Consider the following 24210-nt stretch of genomic DNA (forward strand, 5'->3'; position numbering starts at 1 on the left):
CATTTGTTCAACATTATTTACAGAGCCAGGCAAGTGTAGGGCCTGGGGCATACAGCAGAATGTCTGCTTGGTCTTCTAACATAGGTATCTGAAGTCGACTTGTCCAGAGGGCAGGAAAGGGGACAGAGGACAGGAGGCAGGAAAAGGAGTCATTTAAAATTCTTTCTTCAGCTGTCCTGCCATACAGTGGTGAGTAAGACACCTTCCTATCCTCAAGGACTCTGCTTTGTGCCTGCTTCAGTCTAGTCTGTCACCTAACCTGTCTTAGTCTTTCCCTCTCTTCCCCTCCCCAACGATGGTTCACTTTCATCCCCAAAACCCACCAGATCACGCTGGGTTCTCTGACCTTATTGTTTTCCTCCCCCAGGCTAACTGTCATACTTCAAGGTAGAATTTAGCCAGTTCTCTGAGAAAAGGGCAGCTTAGACTCTGAGGAGGTTGAGACGTGATTCTATGACAGATGGTGTGGTGCAAATACTATGGTGGTTCGCCTGAATAGAGAGATCAGAATGGGATAAACAAATCAGAGGAGCTTTGTAGAGGACATCAGTGGTCTCATGCCAAACACTCAATCTATGGGCCTATCAAAGGTGGCCTAAGTGCTGACACCCCAAAGCCAGCTGGTGGGTTGGTGGCTCAGAAAAGTACATGGGCTTTATTAGCAGAAAGTTGAGGAGTGCCCTAGAGGAAAAACTCAGGGCTGGCCTCTGACCTTTGAGAGGTCAGAGGGTCAGCAGATCAGCCACCATCCTCTTCCCAGCACTGGGATTTCTGGCGCCATTTTTGTGCTTGCCCAGGAAGCCAGACAAACAGAGGAGGAAATTCAAGAGGAAATCCAAACTGTTCCTAAAGCGTTTTCTGTCTGGCCTGGGACTGCTGTCAGAACAGAGACTGAGGAATGGCCACATTATTCTGGGACCTTTGCTTAGAAGTCGCTGTTTCCTGTGACTGTCTTGTTACTCGAGGGGAGTTTTCCCCATTAGGCCGGAACGCCTGGCGCAGGAGCCTGTCAGTCTGGCTGCCGGCGGGGCTCACCAGGGGAGTCTCCCAGAGGGGGACCTGTGAAGGGAAGGGCCTCGGGGGTCCACTCTCACACACCCCACATGCCGCTGGAATCCCTTCCACGACCTCCATGCCAAGCGGAGCTCCGGTAACCGCGGAGTCACTTAAGGGACCTGCAGCCTCTTTCCATCCAGTGTTTGGAATCTGTGCCTTATATATAAGGTGCTAAAACTCAATGTCCTTTTGACTTCCACGTGTTGGCTCTGCTTTTTCCCTCAAGACCACACAAGATTAGTCTACTCAATTCCCTGTCAGCAGAATCATTCTTCATGTCTTTGAAGATAATCATTATGCTTCATTCCACTTGGCTTTCTCTTTTTCAGCCTTCTCCAATCCATGGTTGCTAGTTTCCTCACCTACAGAATAGTCCCCTGTCATCCTTGTGGATTCTTTCCCAACCCCTCATTGGGGCAGGAGATTGAGTCACTGCATATCTGTGGTAGAGCTGCAGTGTGAGGGCTTCACTAGGCTGTGAGGCCCTGGGGCGAGGGGTGGGAGGGGATGATGTCTTCTGCACATTCTAACTGGACTCTGGCTCCCACCTCCTGTCCTCTTTTTAGGATCGCCCCCTCATTACTACACTCACCTCTGCTCCATCCTGGTTCCTTTGTCTCACATGTGCACCTCTCATCCCCAGAATGAATCCACCCTTCAGCCCACATACCCCAGTGGCCATCACCCTCCCTCTACTTCACAACTGAGTTTCTTGAAATTCATAATGACTGACATCTCCTCCCCGGTGTATTTACCCTTTAACCCCCTGAAGAATGGCATCCTCCCCGCCACTTCCCTACAACTCCCATAGACACTTCAAGATTCCTATGTCACTGGACATCTCAGCTGCATCCGATCCGACTGCTCTGTTGGGCCACCTTCCGCCACGCTGGTTTCCCGCTTACTTTCCTTTGCTGGACTTTCTTCCTCTGGCCCCTCTGCTCCTGGGATGCAGACTTGGGGTTCTGTCCTTGACCCTGCTCCCTGCTCACTGCACATGCTCTGCCTGAGACCTTCATCCAATCCCATGGCTTGGACTTCTCACAATGCCTTGAACTTCCTGTTCCTGTCTGCTGAGCCTCATGTCATCTTCCGCTTCGTGAACATTCTTCCTGGGCATCCCAGCACCTCAGAATCATCATGTACCAAATATGTCTTACCAAGTAAGCCTGTCTTTTCCCATCCCCATGCTTTGCAGGCAGTGGACACACCATCTCCCATCCTAGGCTCCTCCTTTTCCTTTGTCTTCCATATCTGGCCCGTTATGAAACCCTGCCTTAACCATCGCCTCCACAGACTCAGTGCCTACAATGTGCCAGGCCTTTTATATACATTATCTCATTAAATTCTCACAACAAGACTGCAGGAGAGGTATTATTATTTCACTCTATTATCAGCAAAGACTCAGCTTTGGATTAAATCACTTGCCTAAGGTCACACATTTAGTAAGTGATGAAGCCAGACTTTCCCAATCCCAAAGCTCTCCGCACTCTGCCTTCCTAACTTCACATCTTTTACCCAGCCCGCCTTCTCCTGCTCTGTCCCCACTGCCTTGCACCGGACCCTGTGATCTCTGGCTGGGGCTACTTGCCTCGCCGTCTCCAGTATGTCCTCCCAGCTGCCCATCCTGTCATCCACCCTGCTGCCAGAGTGAACCTCCTCTAACACATGCCACTTTCCTGCCTAAAGCTCCTCCGGGGGTCCTCGATGCCCTCCAGACAGTCTAGGCTCTTTATACAGGCGTGTAAAGGGGTGGCCCCTGGACTCTGCCTAGCCTCCCGTCTCCCACCTCCCCCCTTTTTCACACCCCTCTCCCAAGCCCCAGCTCTGTTTATTTTCTCGGAGCTCCAGAAAGGCCCCCAAGTCTCATTCCACATGCGTATGCTGTTCCCTCCACCTGGACTGCCCTTCTGTCCCCACCTCCACCTGCACACAGTCTGCCCCTGGACCTCTGCAATTCCTTCAAGCCACACCTCTGAGCCTACTGCTCTGTGAAGCCCTCACTGCCTTTGCCCCGAGCAGAGCTGCCTGCTCCTCTGAGGCCTCCCACACACCTAGCTCACACCTTTACCATTGCCCTTGTTGCCACAGTATGTTGCAACGACGTTTTCATTGTCTCGCGCCCATGGACTCGGACTATGAGATTCTTGTGCTTGCCTTTGTAATCTAGCAGGTAAGACAGTCCCTTGTCCACAGCAGACACTTAGAAATGTTTGCCGAATTGAATTTTTCTATTACGCCTAGGGCAGTTCCTGGCACAAAGAGGGATACTTCACCATATACATTTCTTTAATAATTAAAACAAATGTCAATAAATAATTGTGATGCAGTGTGTTGTATGCTGTTACAGAGATGTGTCCAGAGGGTCATGGCAGCCCAGAGGAGAGAATTGCTGCTGCCCTCAAGGCAGGGAAAGTGATGGGTCAGAGAAAGCTTCCGAGAACAGGTGACATTTCAGCTGGGACTTACAGTTTACGTAGGAGTCGGCCTGAAGAACGGGGCCCTCTAGGCCCTTGTGCAAAGACTTGGAGCTGTGCAGGGGCCACAGTGGCTGTGAGGCAGCGGCGCATGCCACGGGTGTTGGAGGATGTGGGCAGGGATTGAGCACAGAGGTTGGAGCCGAAGCGAACAACACCTAAGGAGCAAAGACAGTGCGAGCCCCGGAAAGATTTTCAGAAAATAAGTTGCCTGCACAGATTTGTGCTTACAGCGATGGGAAGGATGCATTGGGGGAGGGGGAATAAACCTGGAGGAGGTGAGATCAGTTACTGTAGGTTCCTGGCGAATGCAGTATGCCCTGAATCCACCCAGTCCCACCTGCTGCAAAGTTTTCTCTGCAAAGGCTTGTGTCTCACAAAGTTCCTTTGCTTCAGGTGGTGAGCGTGGGACACAGAAGGGTGAGGTCTCTGGTCAAATCAGTTCAGAAGATGCTGGGTTTAACAGGTTTCTTGATGCATGACTTTTCAGAGCCTTTAATATATGTAACATTCAGAGTTTCTCAAATGGAATACCCATGAAAACTTTCTGAGGGCATCTTGAGGGACTCAAGTTTTATGAAATATGTAAAATAGAAACAAAGTCCTGGAATGTTCATGTCAGCCCTGGTTCCTGGGAGGAAAAAATAAATAAAAGGACTAGCTTCGCATTGAGTGACTATTGATGTTCTCACTGAACACTCTTCTGTGAGGGTCTAGTGTGTGTTATTCTTTGGGAGAACAGAATAAGATCCCATGGAAATATGAGTGGTAGCTTTTAGTCATTCTGTTTGGAGGACTAAATTCATCTGCTCCTCCCAGGTCCCTTGTGTTTGTTCAGGCCTGAAAGAGGTCAGACCCAGGTGTTTGAAAGAATGGCAGGTCCTGACCTATGGAAAGAGAAACCAGGTCGGCTACCCCTGGAATGTTCTGCTCTCACTGCACACCTCACGCAGCTTCAGTCGGCTTGCTGGAAGGAAGGATGGAACAGCTACTTCAGAATCGTTTTACACTAGGGAGGCTGCATCGCAGGTGGCAGGTACCCAGCTCTGTTGGCCCTGGCCTGGGTCTTGTCACATTGTCACATAGCTCACTAGGGCTCCCAGTCACAAGTCACCATTTGTAGGCTTCTTCTTGCTTGAGCCCTGAGGGGGGAAAATAAAAATTTAAACATCCACCCACCTATCAGCCTTGTGTCTTTAAATGAGTCCTGACCTTGAAATGCCTTCCCTGGCAGCTCCAAAGCCATTTCCCAGCTGAGTCCCCCGGGTTGAGAAGTTCTGGCAACTCTGTGTGTGGCTTGAGGGAGGTGCCTCTCTCCCCACTGCAGGAATTCTCCCCTGGAGAAACATCAGATATTCCTCAGCCCCTGCCAGGGCTTCCTGGTTCAAAAGGGCAGAAGGGGACAGATAAGCAGGAGCTCCCCCAATGAGGAGTGGCCTCTGGTGGGCAAGGAGGTCAGCAATACAGTATCAGCACTGAAATCAGGAAACTTCCCAGAGCCCTGAGGAGGGGGCCTGAGCAGGGCCCCTTTCAAGGCCTCCTGCTGCTGCTCCAGCTGTACCACCTGGAGAGTGGCCCCCTCGGCGCGCTCACTCAGCTAGTTCGCTGTGTTTTAGCTCAAAAAGGATTCTAAAAGGCTGAATCTCCAGATTTGCCTGTCGCATGTTGCCCTTACTCAGAATGGTCAACTCTCCCTACTTGGGACTTGTAGAATTATCTGAGTAAACTCCTAGTGTATCGACTCCAACCCTATGGTAAGGGGCCCTCCGCCACTCCGAGCAGGAAGCTGAGACCCACAAAGAAAGGGGGTTCACTCGCGACTCACAGCTTATGTCAGAGAAAGGGAAAAATACGGTTTTCCCTTCGCCCACTGCAGGGTTTTCTTCACCACGTGGCACTTCCTTTCTCAAAGGAAAAGGAAATCCGACTTTATCATCTAGTTAGTTTTCTCTTTTACAAATTAAGAGTGCCATTATAACTAAACTAAGTTCTAGAATCAGATTCGGGTTCCAGCTCTACCACTTTGCAACTGCTGTGGAGTAAACAGCCCCTGGGCAAACATCTGTAGCTCAAGATTCCTGCTCTGAAAGGGCACCTACTTCATAAAGTCATGCGAAGATTAATTGAGATAATATGTAAAGAGCTCAATGAGAAGCCCAGCAGGTAATAAACACTCAATAAAGTTTAGTTATTTTCGCTAACACTTGTTAGTAATAGTAATATAGTACATTCATGGACATATGTAAGGCAATTATAATTAACATTTAATTTCAAAGTCTATTGCCTGTATTTGGCTGTACATAGATGAATTGAAAAAAGATTTTTTTCACCTAAGCCATTTAAATTTTCACTTCGAAATTGTTTTTGTTCTTAATTGGCTTTCAGTTTAACAAGTTGGCAAACAAACTCACAGTGCTAAATTCCCGCCAACTCCTTTGCGTATCAACCCCTTCCTAAAACGACTTATGGAACAACTGTAGTAACAGCTTATCACAGGTGCTCAAGTAGATGCTTTTGGATGGATGGATGGATGGATGGATGGATGGATGGACGGACGGACAGATGGAAGGATGGACAGACAGGTAGACAAATGGATGGTGGATGATGCTAAAAGAGCAGTTGAAGTAACCACCCTTGGTGGTCTGGTTTCATGAAAAGCCTCAAAAGAAGGGCCGAGGGACCGGGAGAAAATGGAGACGAGCCTGAAGGTCTTAATGAAGACAAAGAACAGGTAGCGGAATTGAGGGAGGTGGAGAGAAGCTGCGGTCACAGACTGAAATGGGCAGTGTGATTGTAGAGTGGGACTGGTTCCTCGTGAGGAAAAGTCCAGGGAGCAGCCTTGGGGAGGAGAGTCCAGAGCAGATAGGGCTCTTCTGGAGGTCTCCAGGTCCAAGGGGGCCTAGGAACTATGAGTTTTGGTTATTATAAGGCAATTGCTTAGCCCGTTATGCAATCCCAAATTAGGATTAAAGTGACCCAAATTAATGAGATTTTCATTCAATATCTCAGTAAATTGCTCCCTGGGGAGGTTCTCATATAAAACTGAATACAGTATGAAAGAGTAATAGTGCACTAAACAAAACTATTTATTTATAATTCTTGCCTTATTTTTACCTCAGAGTGGTGTTATTTAAAGGTTGTGTGTGTGTGAGAGAGACAGAGATGGAGACAGAGAGAGACAGAGAGACAGAGAAAGAAAGGAGAACATGCATCACATTCTTTTGTTGTCTGACCTTTTCAGCATTTTAGCTCGAGGCCAGCTGTGGAGCTACACTGGGAGTCCTGTGAGGGTTATATATAGCAAAATGTCACCAGCAACTGAAGACATTCTGTTCCTCCTCTCAACCCAAATACTTGAAATTCACACCCTGAACAAAAATTCACAGTAAATTTTGGCTTAGTGAGCATAGCATTATATTTGTGCACAGGAGGTTTTATTTCTTGTTTCTCTTCATTGTACAAGGAGAAGGGGGCTGGATAGTGGATCAAGAGACGTAGACAGCCCCGCCCCCCGCATTCATCAGCGCTTGCTCTGTGACTATGAATAATAATCGTGGCCAGAATAACACATATGTTTCGTACTTTACAATTTAAAAGTCACCCTCAGCTTTTAATCCTCGCAACAGCCCACAGAAGTTGGCCAGGTAGATATTATTGTGCCCACTGACAGATAGGGAAACTGAGGCACAATAGAGCAACGAAGTGACATGTGCAGGATCACCCAGTTGTGTGCAGCAGAGCCAGGTCAGGTCTGCAAGCCTCCGGACCCCAGCCCAGAACTCTTAGACCTAGACTGTGGCAAGTCACCACCTCTCCATTTCTGCACCTGTGACCTGAACCCTTTTCCAGATCCCTCGCCAACAGCCCTAACTCACTAAAGTTCTAGAAGGACCATGGTAGGAACAAATATTTGCCTGCCCCTGGCATTTCTATAGTACAGGATAAGTCATACACAAAATTATGAGGTTGGAAAAACTGTTTTCTGGGCCATTTCAGTGTTACCCCCTCAGAGCCACCAGCTCATCAGACAGACGCCCCCCTCCCCCATAGCACAAGAAGCCCACACAGAAGTGTGTGTCCCACCCACCTTTTCAGCAAGGTCATAAATCATTCTTCCCACAGCTGGTTCCAAGCCTCTAGTTCACACCAGCTTGAGAATGACAGCCCACTTCTCCGTGCCACATGCCCCTACGCTCCTTGCTGATCGATCATTCGGGGCATTTTTTCTCAATGAACATGACCTCAGATACTGTCAGTCACAAATCGACCCATGAGATGAAATTTTTTTTGTCCACAGATTAAGTGCTTTTTAATAATTTGTATTATCCTTGCTTCCAGAAAGACTCCAGTAAGGGACACAATACAACAAAACTGTCAAAATCGGGGTCAAAGAGCAAGAATGGAGTTGGGGGTGAGGGGGGGAGATGCGTGCAGATAGCCTAGGCGGAGGGCAGCTATTGCCCAAGACCAGAAATTTGAGCTCTCACATTACTCACAGACAATGTCAGCAGGAAAAATAACTTGTAAATCTAGTCATTTTTTAAGAAATACAAACTTTTTCCTGACCTTGAAATCTAGGAGGCAGTTTTAGCCTAGATTACGACTAAGGTGTCTCAGGCAGCATGGCGAGCACATCTTCACCCACCAAGGCAGCACTTCTTGGAGCTCTCTAAATTGTCAGGTCAGAACCGTCTGGGATTCTTGCTAAAACTGAAGATTCCTGTGCAGCATGAAGCCCACAGGTAGTAATTAATACTGTATCGTGTACTTGAAGCTTACTAAGAGAGGAGATCTTAAATGTCCTCATCACTAAAAAAAAAAAAAAAAAGTAGCTGTGTGAGATAACGGATATGTCAATGAGCTTGATGGTGGGAATCATTTCCCAGTGTATATCAAAACATCACATAGTACATCTTAAATATATATGCAATTTTTATTTGTCAATTATATCTCAGTAGAGCTGGAAGGAAAAAATGCCGATTTCTGAGCCCCACTTTAAACTCACTTAGTGAGAAGCTCTGGGAGGTGGGCCTGGCAATTTGCATTTTAAACAAGTTTACTAATTTTGCTGTACCTGCGAGATGGAGAACTCCTTTACCAAGGTGTAAGTAGACGACAGTGGCTTAATGTTGTGGCCTTTCCCAGCCTTCTTTGCATCTTGTCGAGGCACAATGCTGGAGCCCAGAGGAGTCTCTAGTGGAGGAACTCGAGGCCTCAGCATCCACCCAGGGAGATGCTGTGAGGCTGCAGAGGCTCCCAAGGCCCCAGTGCTAAACATGCCAGGCATTCTGTATCCACTTAGGTGTACAGTGAGATTTCCACTAGGATTTCAGATGGCCACAGGCCAGAAAGAATAGGCCCCTTCTCAGCCCTTCCAGCATCCCCCAGGGTCTGCCATCCATAGCCCATGGAAGCCACCAGCCCACATAGGAGACAGTGAGGTGAGCTCGGCTGACCACCATGCCCGCTACCCATTCTTTTCCTTCCCCATCCTCATCCATGAGGCAGGCAGAACCCAGGCGTCCAGGAACCAGGCAGATGGCAAAAACCTCGGTGAATGAGCCATGCCACACGCTCCCACCCGCTGGCCTGTGCCTCCCTACTGCCCAGGGCAGGCTGGGATCTGCCGGGGAGCTGCCTCAGGGAGGAAACGGTGCGTTCTTTCCTCTCCCTCCCCCCAGGTTTGGAATAAATTGCCTCATCCAGTTTGAAGACTTTGCCAATGCCAACGCCTTCCGCCTGCTCAACAAATACCGCAACAAGTACTGCATGTTCAACGATGACATCCAAGGTAGGTTTCCACCCCACCTGACAAAGCCATGGTGGACCAACACCTTCTCCCAAGGCTCACTTGGATGCCAAAGAAGAGGCACCTTGTAGCTGGTTCTCTGCCAGCAGCTCTTGAAGAAAGAGCATTAAACTTGCATTCACCTCCCATGTGGATAACCCTTAGCTCTGTGACCTTGAACAAGTCCCTTAACTTTGCTAAGCCTCAGATTTCTCATCTGCGAAATGGATATAATATTACTTCAGAGGAAAGTAAGAATTATATAATTTAACATATGAAAAAATATTTTAAAATGCTGTCATTTTCTAGTTAGTCAAACTTGGACAGACCATGTCTCTGAGCTTCAGTTTCATCATCTTTTCAATACAGATGATAATAACTGCCTTAAAAGATTATCGTGAAATTTTAAAGTACAATGGAAAGTACTAACACATAGGACTCTCAGACCAAAGCATCAGTCACCATAGAAATGGCCTTTCCCAGCCACAGGAACTTGCTCTTGTTTTCCAAAACAAGACATGTCTCTGTCAGAGAATTGGAACAATTCCTTCTCCTAACTTGGTGCTACTCAGAATGTGTGTTGCTCCAAATAATACCCCTGAGAGACCTATATAGGCCCCAGGGCCCCAGAGCACACCAAAAGCCAATGGGAAGCATCTTCTAATTAAATCAGGTTCAACTTGGTTACGTGCCTATGGACCAGAAACACCTGAAGGCCCTTGCTTCTTGCTGTTTGGATGCCAGTATATGAAACTGGAATGGAAGCCGTGGTCCCTCAGGGATCATCTGTCCTCATCCAGGCATTCTCAGGAAGGAGCTTTATGTGTTACGCCTAGTATCTTATAAAGCCCAAGAGAAACCTTGAGGACGTGTGAGTTATTAATTAGCAAGTGAAGTTTGGCAAGCAGAATTTTTTAAAACTAAGGTTTCATGTGAGGTAAAAAGAACAAGTTTGTGGGGCACAGGCATTGGTCCTTGGGAGTAAAAGACTGGCAACACTTCATTTTGCAGATGAGGCCCAAAGAGGTCACAACTTTTCATCAAATGAGCTAAGAGGATTCAAACTCAGGTAATAATAGCTAAGGTTTAGAGCTGAATATTTATTATACATCAGGTACTGTTCTAGGCATGTTACACATTTAATCCTATGAGATATTATCATTTCTGTCTTATAAATGAAGAAAGTGAGGTACAGAGAGACTGAGTAACTTCCATAGCCAATAAGCACAGAGTCAAAATTTGGACTGTAAAGTCCAAGTTCATAATCACCATTCTATTCCCAGATCTCATACTCCTACTACAAAACCAAATGCTTCTTTCCTGTGGTCCACATTAAGGGCTAAAGAACTATGATAAATCGTTGTGGGATTTTTTTTGCATTAGTTATAAATCTTCAAGAGACAGGAAAACATAGTTAAACATATTTTAGGTCATTGAGATCAAAATATATGACTTCAATGCCTGAAGAATGACTGCTCAGAGAGGGAAGACCCAGAAAGGAAAAGCTGACACATGGCAAGTCCCCAAGCCTGACACCATTCTGTTCCCCCAGCTCCGATGCATGGGCCTGGGACTGGCATCAGAATCCAGGAGCACTGGCTGGGGGAGGAAGGCATTCCCTCACTGCTCTCTGGTCATCTCACCGGCAGCCCAGAGGGCTGGGGTGTGCCTGTGGTCCTGGAGGAAACACCTGCTGGCTAGCCCCTGACCAGCTCCCCCGTCATGGCACTCACCCATGAGTCAGCAAGAGGACAGCCATCCCCCTGAGCCCGTCGGGCTGTCAAGGTCAGAGGATGAAAGTGGAAAACAAAGCCATGTGGGCGGCACACCTGGTGCACAGACTCCAGATGTGCAGACACACACAGTCACGTGTGTATACATCCTCGTAAACACAGACACGGGGACACAGCCAGGTCCCGCGGTCCATCCACTCCCAACACCCCACACTGCTGCCAGAACACATCTCTAAGATGAAATGTGACTACAGACCCTCTTCATGGGAAAGTTCTCGCTCCTTCACTGGAAGCGTATGGCTTCAGGATCTGCCTGCGTGCGCCCCACCTCCACCCCAACTAACCTCTCTCTCCCTGTCCTCTGACCCACCCTTACCTTTATCTTATGACCTCCTTCCCAGTCAGTTTTCCCTATGTGTGAAAGTTCTGCTCTTCAGCTTTGGGACACCCTCCCCATCACCTTAGCCCATGTAACTCCTACTCACCCTTCAAAGACTCAGCTCAAGGCTCTCCTGTCCCAGGGAAGGCCCCACATCAGCCCCCAGTCAGATTTGGGTACACACCAGGCACTCCTACAGCCACCTGTGCTCCCCTCTGTCAGCTTTCTTACCCCAAATTGCCTGCCCTGGGTTTCTGTCTCCCCCAGAGATGTTAAGCTTCCGGAGGCAGGAGCCACGTCTTATGTATTCTCATTCCCCAGCTCCCTGGCACACTGTAGATGCTTCGTAAATGTTTGAAGAACAAACAAATGAAATATACACATGGCAAATAGACCTTCTCATAAGCACGTCAACCCGTTCATATGTGTCGATCCCAAGGGCACTTCTTGATAACATCCCGATCACTCCACATGCCTCAGAATCTGCTTACCAAGGAACCCAAGCTGTGCCAAATAGTAACATTTTTGCATGCACATAGAAATCTAGGTTTGGAAAGGGTTATCTGTCCCACAACTTTCTTGCAACACCCTCCTCCTACTTCTGGGTAGGAAAGACATTGCTGTCCTGTGTCACCGATGAGGAAACTGGAGTTCAAGGATTAAGTTTTGCTCCAGATCACATAGCCAGACAGGCACAAAACTGGGACTAGTTATTTCTGGATAATAATAACTGGAACATAGTTATTTCTGACTCAGAACTCTCCACTCTGCCTCCGTGACATCAGGCTGCCTGTTCTCCTGTGTGGGTGAGGCGGTGCAGTGAGTCTTCTTGTTAAGGATTAAATTCCAGGCCCCACTCAAGTGTGGGGGGTCTTTGCTGTCCAGCATCCTGGTGCTCTCCTCACCTTTCTCATTTTCTCCTCTAACTCCCACAGTTTACAGACCCAAAGATGAGGCCTGGGGAAGGAAAGGGACTTGCCCACAGTCCCCAGCTGGTTAGTGATGGGTCCAGGTCCAGAAGCCTATGATGTATATTCTCATTGCTAAGTGGGCAGTTAGGAGACTGATGAGGAATTCCAGGACTAATGGGGCCGCGTGTAAGATTAAGCTCGTGGTAGAATTGGCCCCCTTTACCTCCAATTACAAGGTACAGAGAAATGAAACATAAGACTACATAGCTTTGCTCAAAAATAGAAAAAGGAATGTCAGCATACACAGTATTGGAGAGGGCTGGGAAAAGGGGAAGGAGGGAGACAGCAATCACAGTGGTGATCAGAAACCAAAACTATGCCACATGTGGTTGCTGGGGACAGGCCAGTCCACCCCGGCAAAACCCGTGGTCAGAATTCGTTAGAATCCCACACATGGCAGGGGCTGGACCCTGGCTGCCCAAATGCAAACGAGACTAGGCCGTGCTGCCTGCTCTGAATACCAGCCCAGCCTCATCAGTAGAACAAGGAAAGACATGAGTGAAGAACTAGGGATCCCACCAGCCTGAGCTCCATGAGGGCAGGATCATGCCTGGTGCTGAGCAGGAACTCAGGCACACGGTTTAAAGAGTCTCCCAGCCAGTGCTGCTGTGACACACATAGGGGGACTCACTGACCCAACAGGGCCAACCGTGGGGCGGAGCCTCTGGAGCCCCATCTGGAAGGGTAAAGTGCTTCCTGGGGCTGTCGATGGTCCCCTGCCCCTCTGGCCCCAGCTCAGAGTCACAGAAAGCCTCAGCCGCCCCAAACTGGTTCTCGGTGATCAGGGCTGCCGATGCACTGACTCATAGCTGGCAGCCTCTTTAGGAATTTTGGAAAAGGCAGAGGCTCAGGTGACTTTGTTGTTTCAGCTGGGACCAGGGAAGCCTCCCTATTCCTAGGGGAAGGGAGAGACCTTGTAGAGGGATGGTCATGCTGGTGGCCAGGTCAGCTGTGTCCTTCCACAGGAGCCAAGTCCAGGACACTGCTGGCCTAGGGACCACAGGTCCCCGGCCTCTAGTGCTAGCTGCCCACAGTGTGTGACTGGGGACAGGAAAACCCAGCTGGCTTGTTAGCTCCAGAGCATCCTTTTACCCCACCAGCCTTCCCTGGACCTGCACTGTCCTGAAGTCCGACCACATTTCTGAGGGGCAGACGGCCCCTCAGGGTGCCTGTGTAGCATATTCAGCCATCATCACCCCCTCACAATTTCAAGGTTTGTGAGCCAGAGAGCTTAGCAGTCAGACATCGGATGGAGACAAGTTAGATTTGAATTCCCACTTTTCTGCTTTGTGGCTTTATCTGAGTGGCTTAAATCCTCACAGCTTTCTTTTTCTTATCTGTAAAATGGACACCATAGCATTCATTAACAGCCACAACCGATAATCAGCCAGTCCTGCCAGATGGACCAGATGCTTTGATAAGGCCAGCATCATTCTGACTGGCGGCAGCTTGCGCCAGTTCATTGTTACGCTTTTCCATCATCACCCCTCTTTAGGGGACCAAGTTGCTGTAAGCACTACAGTGATGTGTAGGCAGGGACAGGCATGGAACAGCACTCAGTTCTGGTACCCAGCACTGATATTCTGGTGCATGGTAGACTCCCAATACATACATATGGGCAGGAGGAAGAGCTGAGACCCAAGACAGAGAGGCTTTCGTGGAGGTGAGGAGAGGGACGAGTGTGAGCGCAGGACTGGGGGAGCCTGAGAAGAAGCGAGGCAGGGCCCCACCTCTCCACTCTCCACTTTCCACATATACCCTAGTCTTCCAACCCATTGAATTACTCACGTTTCTGGGAATTTTCTGCCAACTCTGTGATTTGAATGTGCTGGGCCCTCTACCTAGGACTCTGTTCTGCTCTTGGCTTATTTCTCTTTGTCCCTGGCTTCTCCAGGACACCGCAGCCAAGGCCACGCCTGTTCCACAGGTGCCTAGGTGATCCTACCCTTCCCCAGAGCCTGGGAGTGACATTGGTTACCCTCTTTGCAGAATGCGTCAAAGTACCCCAGGGTTCAGACGCCACAGTAGGAAAGAAGCAAACGGGAAGGAATAGTCTAGTTCAGAAGACTGTCCAGCTGTTTTGTCCTGTTTACAGGATGCCAGGGTTATTTCCGGCTGCCATGGGTCTGCTCCCCACCCACTCACACCACCACCACACACACTGAGCAGTTGTTCTTCAACCCCTCTTGTCTTGAATGTGATCTCTTCCCAGTTCCCAAAATCTTCCTTTTCATTAATTCCTGTGTTCCGAGGCTGTTCTTCACTGTCACAGCCCTGAGGTTCACACGAGTCTCATGCACCTAATCCTGACTCCCGGGGACCTCTCTCTTAGCCTGTTGCATCACTTAAAACCCCAAAGAAGCTGAATGGTGGTAATTATTCTCTCTGGTTCCTTACGAATTATGGCAGAATAGGCCTAACCCCGCCTTTTCCATGGGCCAGGAACTGCCTTCTAGAGAGACTGGCCTTGCAGTAGAGGACGCCCAGTCCCCCCGTGGTCCCAGGCCTCCAAAGCCACCTCGGCTGGAGCCTAACTCCCCATCCTTCTCACTGCCTGGGACAGCGGCCTGGCCTCACATGATAAGTAGCTCCTTCTTTCCTTTTTCTCCAATACTCTGTTGTTTCTCATGGGAACTCTTTTACCTTTGTCAAATGTGGCTATTAAAAGCAGAATAGAAGCTATATTTTCAGCTTATCCTTTTGTGCTATTTCCCGAACCTACGACCTCCAGTATTCAGTTTGCAAGAGGCGTAATTATGGAAAGCTCCCTCAAGAGGAGAATTTGCTTTCCTTTCATTGTGAATGAGGAACGACCATTCGTTTTTGTCTGCCCACGGCACTTATGAGCACAAGGCGTGTTCCAACACATCCCTGACCCCTGGGCTGTTCCAGGGGGTTTCCGCCAAAAAGCTAAGCAGCTTCCTTCCTCTCCATTTTTAAATTCCTAGCATGTTATCCAAGAGTTCCCCAAAATGTAAATCGATGATGTAGATAACTTTATTTGCCAAACTTTATAATATGGGGCTTAAGAACTGTTCTCGAGTTCTGGTTTGTAATTAGGATAACTTGCCACTTCAGAGGAAGATCCCAGAAGGTGACCATGAAGAAGTAGCCAGGGAGGTAGCCAGTGAGTGTGGGGTTCAAGGAGCCAAGTGCAGAGAGTTTCCCAAAAGAAAAATGAACAATGGTATCAAACGCTGCTGAGAGGTCAAGGAAGAGGAGGGCTGAGGCCTGACAGCTGAAGGTGGAGGTGCTGGCGACGTTGACAAGAGGTAGAGACAGTCACTTAATTGGATTGGATGTCAGGGAGACCAGGGAGAAAGGAAATAGCGGCAATGAGTATATTCACCTCTTTAGAAGAGTTCGGCTATGAAGGGAAGTAAGAAATAGGGTAGGAACTACATAGGATCCAGAAAAGGCTCTTTTAGGATGCAAGCTTTATGACATATTTATATGCTGATGGCCGTGCTCCAGGAGAGAGGGAGGAATTGAGAATGCAGAAAATGGGAGCGAGAACTACATGACAAGTTCCTTGAGTAGGCAAAAATGATGGGGTCCAGGACATACCTCGAGGTGGTTTTAGCAATAGTAAGCGGACGAGTAATAGCAATAGTAAAAGTATACCGACGTGGATGCAGAAAGTTTATAGACCTGGCGGTGAGAGGATTCAGAAGTTCTCTCCTGGTAATTTCTATTTCCTTTGAACCTCACTTTCCACTTTGGAGTTGGGTGGTGGGGGGGGGGGGCGAGTGGGTGGGTAAGACCTGCTTCACAGAGCTCTTGTGAAGAGTCAATGAACAAGTGCAGGTGAGCACATACATAGCAACAGAGTCAAGGTCGCAGTGAAGGCGATCCATAAATGGCAGTTGCCCTGTATCCTTTCACTGACATTTTCTACTCATTCCTATGAGATTTCCCACTGGCTTGTGTTCTCCACCTCTCCCAGAGTCACAGCTGAAAAGTTACATGCACTGTCTAAATCACTCCCCTCTCCCTCCACTCCCGCCTGCCCCTCAGTTATCCCCCAGGGAAACCCATAATGTCGCCCCTCCACCTTCAACTGTAGAGTCAGGAAACGCTGTCTGAGCTGTATAGACCATGAAAGGGTAGAAGCAGCACCCAGGTTTTCCTGTTTTGCTCCCAACTGGGTGACTGGCAAGCTATTGCCTCTCTCTGGCCTGTTTCCTCATCTGTCTACTTGTTGGATGCCATGCTCTCCACCCCCCATCCAGCACTGAATTTCGCAGGTAAGCTGTTTTTCAACCTGCAGATTCTAACCACAAAAGATATTTAACACCCAAGAAGGAAAAGCTCCTCAGGAGTGGAGTGTCTTTGGGAGCTTCTCTGATGAATGTCTTTGTCGCCATCTTGTGGCAGGTGCTTTGTTACATCTTCTTTAAGGAGGCAGAAGTTAGTTGGGAAATAGAATTGGACAAGCAGAAAACTCCCTGCCTATCTATCTCATGGAAGGAAACCAGTGTTTCACCTACAGAAGCCATCTAGTTCAATGGGTCTCAAACTTAAATGAGTGTATAAATCATCTGTAGGTCTTTTGGGTTACGGATTCTGAGTCAGTAGAACTGAAATGAAAGTGGGTTTTGAGGGGAAAAAGTAAGTTGGATGAGGTTGTTTGCGGGGAAATGGAGAAATGGGAAATAGCCACCACAATAAAAGTGGGTTTTGAGAAGATGATGGACAAAGGGTAATTGGAGAATCAGGAGAGAAGGGTCTTAATATGCAACTCTCATCACCTCTTTAAGTGACTTAAATAACTATACTGCTTTTTGATGCTTTATCGGATGTCAGCTTGATGTTCCTTTTAATTGCAGTACATTGCTGAGCCTGGCTATGACGGAGCCCAGCTTTATTCAGTTAGATGAAAAGTAGATATCAGAAAAGAAGGTTAATGCTGCCTGGGGAAAGCAGAGAATGCCTGGCAGAGGAGATCATTTGGGCTGAATCTTAAGGAATGAATAATGAGCAGAAGGGTCCTGTGGGAGCAGCATGAGCAAAGCACAGAAATGGAAAAATACGTGGCATGTGTCTGTTAAGGAATGATGAATAATGCGACTGGTAGATAGGATACATGGGGAGTCATGAAGCTGTAAAGTATTCTGATTGTATACTTTTATACCTGTAATGTAACAAAAAGTGTACTGTAAACAACTTCTTTACAACAGTCATCATATTTGTCATCATTTAATAACTTTTTTTTCTGAAGTGGAATGAACCTATTTCATCACCACTGGTATCCTCAGTACCCTTGAGTCTGGTACATAATTGATGCTTGTAATGAATGTAACAGTTTCAAAACAGTGATCTCAGACTCCTGATTGTGTTATAATTATTTGTGCCCAAGCCTTGGGAAACTGGGAGTTCCCTGAGTGCAGGGACCATGTTCGGTGCCCAGGATGGTGCCATCCCCCGGTAGACCCTCAGCCTTGGCTCTGGGACCCTACTAACACTTCAGCATTCCTTCCAGGCCATAGCTGTGTGGCAGCTGGAGAGCCTGCACCTCATCTTTTGGGAAGCATGTTCCATCCTCAGGCCCTGCTTTCTGATGTCCACAGTGATGAACATGCATTTATCAGGCTCCAACTGTTTGTCATGCCCCCTATCTCAGCCCACCACACAGCCTCTAACCCAGATAGAAATCCAGCCCATGTTCTGGGAGAAGACTCAACCCCCGAGCTACCAAAATCAACTCCCTCTGGAAAACCAGAAACGGAAAACAAAAATTCACTAATGCTCCCACCCTGTCACCATGAGTAGTTTATAGTTCCTTCCAGATTGTGTGTGTGCGTTTTTTTACTATTAGAATCAAGATATGTAAATTGTTTAAGGTTCTTTTTCCTTCCAGCTAACCCAATGAAGCATCAGGTTATCTGGAAGTTTAAGGGTCTGGAGTACAAGCCCTAGAGCCTGATGCCAAGGTTCAATGCCTCATTCTGTCATGTGATCTTGGACAATCCAGCAAACTACTCTGTACCTCATTTTCCCATTCTGTAAATTAGGGATAATAGGGTTCAATAAATGTCTTTACATTAAGACATAAAGCACTTAGAACAATATGTTGCTAACTTCAGAGCATTTTCTATGTTGCTACATCATCTTCATAATGACCATTTTTAATGGCTGTAGTACAATCTACTGAGTGTCTACATGAACCAATTTACTTAATCATCACTCCTTTGTTAAGTCTTTGTTATTTCTAGTCATTCTGTATTATAAATAACATTGTCATAAATACCTTAGGACAGACATTTTGGATTTTTCCATACATAGATTTCCCAGAAGTAGAAGCATGAGGTCAAAGGGCAAAACATTTTATGCCTTTGGTCTATATAGGGAAGAAATAGTTTTCTAAAAAGGGTTATAGCTCTTTAAAATGCAATGTATGCTGGAACTTTTTACTTTTCGCTGCTCCCTCACCAGCCTTAGATAATATCAATTTCTTTGATTTGTGCAAATTTAACAAGCCATAAATAGTTCCACTTTAATTTCCTTTTCTTCAACCATCATTGAGGCTTATTATTGCCAGTTGCAATTACTTTATTATGAATTCTACCAGTCAAGGTCAACACCAGTTGCTTTAACAGAGAAGACTTAATACAAAGAATTGTGGATTATGCGTTAGAGAATTGAAAAGCTAAATGAAGCAGTAAGGATCTGCTGCCATCCCTGAGACTGGGGGAACAGAGGGAAGATGAGATGGCTGAGTGTTGTGTCTGGGGTGTGCTAGAAGCCTAATTCTGTAAGTGAGGGACAGACTGCAAACTGGATTCAGCTGCTGCTCTTGGAACAAACCGCTGCTGTAGAGGTAAAAAACGAAGGCTGTGAGTTTGCCAGATTTAGCAAAACAAAATGCAGATGCCCAGTTAAATTTGAATTTCAGATAAATAACATTGCAGAATAGTTATGCTATCACACGAGACATACTTACAATAAAAATTATTTGTTGTTTATCTATAATTCAAATTTAAGCATCCTTCATTTTAATGGCATTCTTACAAGGCAGTTGTATGCCTATTTACTATAGCGCATGGAAGTACTGTGGCACGCCCCAGAGGATCCCCTGACTCAGATTTACTCCTCTCTGCCCCCGATTTCCCTCTGTTATCAGAACGAATCGCTACAGTCAGTAAAGTAACCTTCTTCTTTGCCCACTGGTTTCATGGCCGAAAGAGCACATGGCAATCTTGACTTCCAATTCAATAAAACTATATTGTGAACTCTGATAGAAGCATTTGACTCTTGGGAACCAAGACCTCCAATCCAGAGAGCACAGAATTAAAGAAGCAAGAAGCAAAAAATCTGCAAGTGAGTTATTAGGTGAAAGATTGAGAGGAGCCACTACCACTTCAACCCCTTGATTTCTAGATCCAAGTATTCCGGCTGTGGGAGAAGGAGTACAATATATTGTTTGCTGCGTCAAATCATTTACTGCATTCTGTAAGATAGAAGCTCACCATCTCCATAGGGTATTACCTCAACTAAGTCTTACTTAAGTCTTCAGTAGCCCATTCTACTGATTCATTAGGCCAGCTGCTCCTGGGTGATAGAATACATGTTAGGACCACTGAATTCCATGGGCATGAGCCAATTGCTGCACTTCTATTACTATGAAATGAATTTCTTGATCAGAAACCTGTTGTTCGGAATATAGCAGGATGATGAATAGGCATCGCAAACATCTACAGATGATGGAACTAGCAGAGCATTATAGACAGGGAAGGAAAATTCGTACCCAGAATATAGGTTTATTCCAGCGATGACAAATCTCTTCCCTGTCTACAATGGAAGGAATCTAATGTAATCATTCTGCTGCTAGTTGGATGGTCCTTTCAGGGAATGGTGCCATTATCAAGAGCTCAACATTGGTCTCTGCCACTGACATGCTAGTCGTTCAGCAGTAGCAGAAGCAGATCAGCCTTAGTGAGAGGAAGTCCATGCATGTAGCCTCCATTCTTGTCACCATGGTTACTTAGTACATAAACTCATTGAGCAAACCCTCGGTGGCTGGGGAAAGATGCTGACTGACATACACAGAACATGCCATGTTGTCCACCCAGTTACTGAGAACCTAGTCCCATTATGCCCTGTGGTGAGTTTTCACATGGGGCACAAATATCTTCACACTCTGTATCTGTTCCAAGAGGTCCATCCACACACACCTCCCCCAGACCTCCTCAACACCTATCTTACTATTTTATTCGTTTTAATTCCCTGACCATCCAGCTCAACCATTAGCAACTGCCCGTGAATCAATAGAAATCTAACTATCTCTTAGACCAAAGTGGACAACCAAATGTATGACTGGAAGTCATTCATGTCCATTGGGAAGATTTCCTTCACCATGACCTTTTATTGAGGCTGTGAACCTGCAACCATACACTTCTAGTCAATGGCAGCATATCATTAAGAATAATCTGTAAATCAAGTCCGAGTTTTTTTCTCCTTGGTCAGCTGGTCATAAGAAATTCCTGTTGAGCCCTAGGCATGGACTGAGGGAGAGGAAGTCATGCAAAAGGCGTAGGTATCCAATGAATCTCAGCCACCCATTCATGCACCTTGTACCTTCCAGACATGCTCAGGCCAGCTGATGATGTTATGTTTCTGGGCACAGCAAATCTTATCACTTGGTGAATAAGATAGACAACTCAGATCACATGGTCACTTAATGTTTCATGGTTAGTTTGTGGCCTCATTTTTAATGTGTTTTTATCCATTTATCTCTTAAACAAAGAATTTCTTTTTTTTTTTATTAAGTTTATTGGGGAAACATTGGTTGATACAATTATATAATTTTCAGTTGTATATTACAATTTAACATCTGTATATTCTATTGTATGTTTACCACCCAAAGTCCAGTTTCCTTCAGTTAGCATATATTTGATCCCATTTACCCTCTTCACTCTCCCCCTAACTCCCTATACTTGACCCTTTTACCCCATCTACCTCATCCCCCACCCTCTACCCTCTGGTAACCATTAGTCTATAGTCCATGTCCATGAGTCTCTGTTTGTTTATCCTGTTCCTCTGTTGCTTTGAAGTTTATATCCCACATATAAGTGATATTATGTGATTTCCAACTTTTTCTGTCTGGCTTATTTCACTTAGCATGATTATCTCAAGGTCCATCCATGTTGTTGCAAATGGCAGTATTTCATCTCTTCTTATGGCTGAGTAATATTCCATTGTATATATGTACCACAGCTTCTTTAGCCAATCATCTGTCTTAGGAAACTTTGGTTGCTTCCATGTCTTGGCCACTGTGAATAATACTCCTATGAACATCGGTGTGCAAATATCTTTTCAGATATGAGTTTTCAAGTCTTTAGGGTAAATATCCAGTAGAGGGATTGCTGGGTCATATGGTAGATCATTTCTTAGTTTTTTGAGGAACCTCCATACTATTTTTCATAGTGGCTGTACCAATTTTCAGTCCCACCAGCAGTGTATGAGGGTTCCTATTTCTCCACATCCTCTCCAGCATTTGTTATTACTTGCCCTGTTGATTATAGCTATTCTAACAGGTGTGCGATGGTATCTCATTGTGGTTTTGTTTGGCATTTCTTAATAGCTAGTGATGTTTAGCATCTTTCTGTTTATTTGTTGGCCATTCATATGTCCTGTAGGGAGAAGTGTCTGCTCAGATCCTCTGCCCATTTTTTGACAGGATCATTTGTTTTTTTGTTCTTATTATTGAGTCGTATGAGTTCTTTGTATATTTTGGATATTAGGCCCTTACCAGAGAAGTTGCTTGCAAATATATTTTCCCATTCTGATGGTTCTCCCTTTACCTTGTTGACAGTTTCTTTTGCTGAGCAGAAGCTGTTTAGTTTGATATAGTCCCATTCATTTATTTTAGCTTTTACTTCCCTTGCCTTTGAGATCAAATTCATAAAATCCTCTTTAAGGCTAAGGTCCTTGAGTTTTGTTCCTATCTTTTCTTATATGCATTTTATTGTTTCAGGTCTTATATCCAGGTCCTTCATCCCTTTTGAGTTAATTTTGGTGCACAGTGATAGACAACGGACTAGTTTCTTTTGCAGATGGCTTTCCAGTTTCCCCAGCACCATTTATTGAAGAGGTTTTCCTTTCTCCACTGTATGTTTTTGGCTTTTTTGTCAAAAATTACTTGCCCATGTAAATATGGGTTTACTTCTGGACTCTCGATTCTGTTCCACTGGTCCGTGTGTCTGTTTCTCTGCCAATACCAAGCTGTTTTGATTACTGTCGTTTTGTAGTATAATGTGAAGTTGGGCAGAGTGATGCTTCCCACCTCATTCTTTTTTCTCAGGATGGCTTTGGCAATTCAGTATTTTTTTGTGCTTTCATACAAATCTAATGATTTTTTTGTTCTATTTCTTTTAAAAATGCTGATGGGACTTTGATGGGGATTGCATTCAATCTGTATAATGCTTTAGTAATATGGTTATTTTAACTATGTTGATTCTTTCAATCCAAGAACACGGAATTTCTTTCCATTTCTTTGTATCATGTTCAATTTCTTTTGATAGAGTCTAATAGTTTCATTATATAGGTTCTTCACATATTTTGTTAAATTTCTTCCTAGGTATTTTATTCTTTTGTTGCAACTGTGAAAGGAATTATTTTTTCCACTTCTTTTTCTGACGTTTCGTTATTAGAGTATAAGAATGCTCTGGATTTTTGAATGTTGATTTTGTATCCAGAAACTTTACTATATTTGCTTATTGTTTCTAGTAGTGTTCTTGTGGAGTCTTTAGAGTTTTCTATGTACAGAATCATGTCATCCACAAATAGTGACAGTTTGACTTTTTTGTTTCCTATTTGGATGCCTTTTTTATCTTTCACATGTCCAATTGCACTTGCTAGGACCTCCAATGTTATATTGAATAACAGTAGTGATAGTGGACAGTCTCACCTTGTTCCTGATCTTAGAGGGAAGTAAACAAATAATTTCTATGAGACTCTCTTCATTTAGATTCCATTATATTTGTTCTTGTCGTTTCACTTATAAATTATAGTGGTAGCAGCACTTGACTCTCTGATCTTCTCTCTCAGGGTCAAGTAACAATCCAGGAGCTGTTTCCCAAAATAACATTTACCTTCAAAAGAGGGCATGGATTTCCTTAACAACCTGCATGCTTATAAACTTGACTTCTAAAGGACTAAGGAAAGTGGCTTGTTCCACCACAGGTTCTAAGTGTGGGGAACTCTGACAAGGGTCTTCTCTTGGGGGTTGAGAACCAGTGGCCAGAGGTTAATCTCAGTCCACTCTGTTGCAGGCACAGCCTCCGTTGCTGTGGCAGGGATCCTGGCTGCTCTGAGAATCACCAAGAACAAGCTTTCCAATCATGTGTTTGTTTTCCAAGGTGCAGGTGAGGTAGGTACAGTCAGGAGGTCTCTACTGGGACCTGAAGGAGGGGTGGTGTTCTGGGATTCTGAGAAGAGGAAGAAGCACAGGTACAGTTTGATAATTGTAGCTTCCTGGGTCTCAATATTTGGATGACTCAAGGCAAGGACTTAACCGGGTTTCCTGGAAGTAGGGGTGGAAGGAAAGAGGATCTTGGTGAAGCATCTGATAAATGCCAAGTAGCTGTTTGCCCTGTGTCTGAACATCTGCCATATGGTACCTCCCAGGCAGCCATGGGCATTGCCCACCTCCTTGTCATGGCCCTAGAGAAAGAAGGCATACCCAAGGCAGAAGCCACAAGGAAGATCTGGATGGTGGACTCCAAGGGACTCATTGTCAAGGTACTTTTAGTCTGGAGACCTAGAGGTTTCCTGACACCTTCAGCTATTGAAAGTGGACAGGATG

The 24210-nt window shown here is 45.9% G+C and overlaps 1 protein-coding gene across 2 annotated transcripts in view; it reads left to right on the plus strand.

Moving 5' to 3' along the window:
• ME3 (malic enzyme 3) overlaps positions 1 to 24210 on the plus strand; it is a 270223-nt gene that overhangs the window by 237596 nt on the left and 8417 nt on the right. For both annotated transcript variants that reach the window (XM_036221661.1, XM_016160323.2), the window contains exons 8-10: positions 9215 to 9324; positions 23678 to 23775; positions 24033 to 24146. In XM_036221661.1, coding sequence (XP_036077554.1) covers positions 9215 to 9324; positions 23678 to 23775; positions 24033 to 24146 — 322 coding nt within the window. The remainder of the gene's footprint in view (positions 1 to 9214; positions 9325 to 23677; positions 23776 to 24032; positions 24147 to 24210) is intronic.

Source organism: Rousettus aegyptiacus, unplaced genomic scaffold, assembly GCF_014176215.1.
Source record: "Rousettus aegyptiacus isolate mRouAeg1 unplaced genomic scaffold, mRouAeg1.p scaffold_m13_p_5, whole genome shotgun sequence".
In the NCBI taxonomy this organism is placed as follows: Eukaryota; Metazoa; Chordata; class Mammalia; order Chiroptera; family Pteropodidae; genus Rousettus; species Rousettus aegyptiacus.